The following is a 2,290-nucleotide window of genomic DNA, read 5'->3' as shown; positions in this document are numbered from 1 at the left end:
TCGGCTCCTGCTACCCTCCCCCACCCTCCCTGATCTCTTCTCGTTGCCATGGAAGGGGACTTAGGTACTACACGATTCACAGAGCATCATGGGAAAGAGCCTGGACTCCTGGGTTCCACTCCTGGCCCCATCACTTCCTGGCTGGGTAGCACTGGGCAAAGTAGCCACCCTGCTAAGCCTCAGTTTCCTCACCTGTAAAATGGGCCCAGTAGAGCATGTGTGTGAAGCCCTGGCACAGGGCCGGGTGCGTGAGGGGGCTCAATACCTAGGAGCCGCTGTTATTATGAGGGCAGTGGTGGTTCAGTGGTACAACTACCACCTTCCATACGGGAGACCCAGGTTCGATTCCCGGCCAGCGCACCTCATGTGCAGCCCCCACCGGTCTGTCAGTGGAGGCCTGCGTGTTGCTAGGATGCTGAACAGGTTTCAGCAGAGCTTCCACACTAAGACAGACTAGGAAGAAAGACCTGGCGATTGACTTCTGAAAATCAGTCAACGAAGACCCTATGGATCACAACAGGCCAATCTGCAGCTGATCATGGGGTGGGCACGGGACCGGGCAGCGTTTCATTTCGCTGCGCACAGGGTCACTGAGTCAGGGCCTGACTCAACGGCAGCCAACAATAATGACAACTATTATTATGGGGAAACTGAGGCCCAGAGAGGGCCACCTCCTCCAGGAAGCTCTTCTTGGCTGCTGCCTCTGCCTCTGAGCTGTGTCTTCTGCCCTGTGCTGTAGTTGGCTGTTTCTGCCTGTCTGCCTCGCCTGCCCCAGCCCATGTTCATTAGGGGTAGGGGGCTCGGGGACAGACCTGCTGGCCTCATCAGCAAGGGTGAGGTCCCGGTCGGGCAGGGCGTCCTCCCAGTCCAGGATGGTGTCTCTCAGCGCCCCCCTGCGATGGTGAGGGTGAAAGGAGTCGGCAGGGCTCCCCACCGCCTCCCCGGGGTCCGTGACGCAGGGGTGGGGGGGTCACTCACCTGCAGGCCCGCAGCCCCCGGGCCTTGGCCACAGTGCAGAACCGGCCGGTGGCTTTAAGGCCCATGCTGCCTACAACCGTGTCCCGGATGTACTGCCTGTGCAAGGGAGGGGGGACATGGGGCCGTCACCGAAGCCGCCCACCTGCCTGGGAGACCCACCCTTTGCTCCCTTTCCGGAGATGTTCTCCCAGGGGAGCCGGGGCCACACAACCAGAATCTCGGCTGGAGGGAACTTCTGGCAATCCCAGAACGAGGGACCTGCCACGGAATAACTGGGCTGGACGTTTCCGTGGCCATGTCACGGCGAGCAAAGGAAGGTGGGAAAGTGCCAGACAGGAGATTAAGGAGACTGGGCGGTGCCGTGCAAAGCCTGTCCCTGGCTGAGTGCTGGGGTAGGATAAGGAGCTAGCTATAAGGGGAGCACTGTCGGCAAAATGTGACCTGGGCAGCGAATCGGTGTTCCCTGATTTTAGTAACTGTAATGCGGGTATAAGGGTCACTGGGGGAGCAACAGTTAAGCACTCGTCTGCTAGCTCAAAGGTTGGTGGTTTGAACCCACCCAGTAGCTCCGCAGGAGAAAGACCTGATAATCTGCTCCTGTCAAGACTGCAGCCTAGAAAGCCCTATGGGGCAGTTCTACTCTGTCACATGGGGTCACTATGAGTCGGAATCAACTTGACGACACTCAGCAATAACAACAATGGGGTTATGGGGGAGAATATTTTAGCTCACAGGAGATACACTCTCAAGGGTTTAGGGGCAAGGGTCATGAAGTCTGCAACTTACTCTTCAGTGGCTCAGCAGATACTCTTCACAGAGAGAAGAAAACCAATTGTGGCAAAATGCTAACAGTTGGTGAACTTAGGTCAGGGGCTGGCAAACTATGGCCTGGGGCCACATCGGCCCCCCGCCTGTGTTTTGTAAATAAAGTTTTATTGACACACAGCCACATCCATTCCTTTACATATTGCCTGACTGCTCTTAAGCTACAAGGGCAGAGTTGAGTAGAGTTGAGTGGTCTGGACAGAGACCACCGGCCCACAGAGCTGAAGGCAATGACTCTCTGGCCCTTTACAGAAACCGACCGCTGACCCCTGCCCTAGGTGAAGGGGTTCAGAGTCCATCGTAAGGTTTTTGTAACTTTTTAAAAATAGATTTGAAAATTTCCAAAATAAACGTGGAGGAAAAATACTTTTAAAAAGTGGGGACCCCCCCCATCTAAGATGCATCAATTGGTCCCAACCACCTGGAGTAAAGGAGAATGAAGAACACCAAAGACACAAGGAAAGTATTAGCCCAGGAGACAGAAAGG

At 55.4% G+C, this 2,290-nt stretch overlaps 1 protein-coding gene across 3 annotated transcripts in view; it reads right to left on the bottom strand.

Moving 5' to 3' along the window:
- The window catches only part of SIRT6 (sirtuin 6), a 9,215-nt gene that overhangs the window by 979 nt on the left and 5,946 nt on the right, over nucleotides 1–2,290 (bottom strand). For 2 of the 3 annotated variants that reach the window (XM_004378460.2, XM_023733119.1), the window contains 2 exons: nucleotides 979–1,074; nucleotides 813–893 (listed from right to left, as the gene is read on the bottom strand). In XM_004378460.2, coding sequence (XP_004378517.1) covers nucleotides 813–893; nucleotides 979–1,074 — 177 coding nt within the window. The remainder of the gene's footprint in view (nucleotides 1–812; nucleotides 894–978; nucleotides 1,075–2,290) is intronic. The other variant, XM_004378461.2, reaches the window with a different exon arrangement.

Source organism: Trichechus manatus, unplaced genomic scaffold (genome assembly GCF_000243295.1).
Source record: "Trichechus manatus latirostris isolate Lorelei unplaced genomic scaffold, TriManLat1.0 scaffold00057, whole genome shotgun sequence".
Classification (NCBI taxonomy): Eukaryota; Metazoa; Chordata; class Mammalia; order Sirenia; family Trichechidae; genus Trichechus; species Trichechus manatus.
Note: the sequence above shows the minus strand (reverse complement) of the source record. Positions and strands in the feature narration are given on the sequence as shown.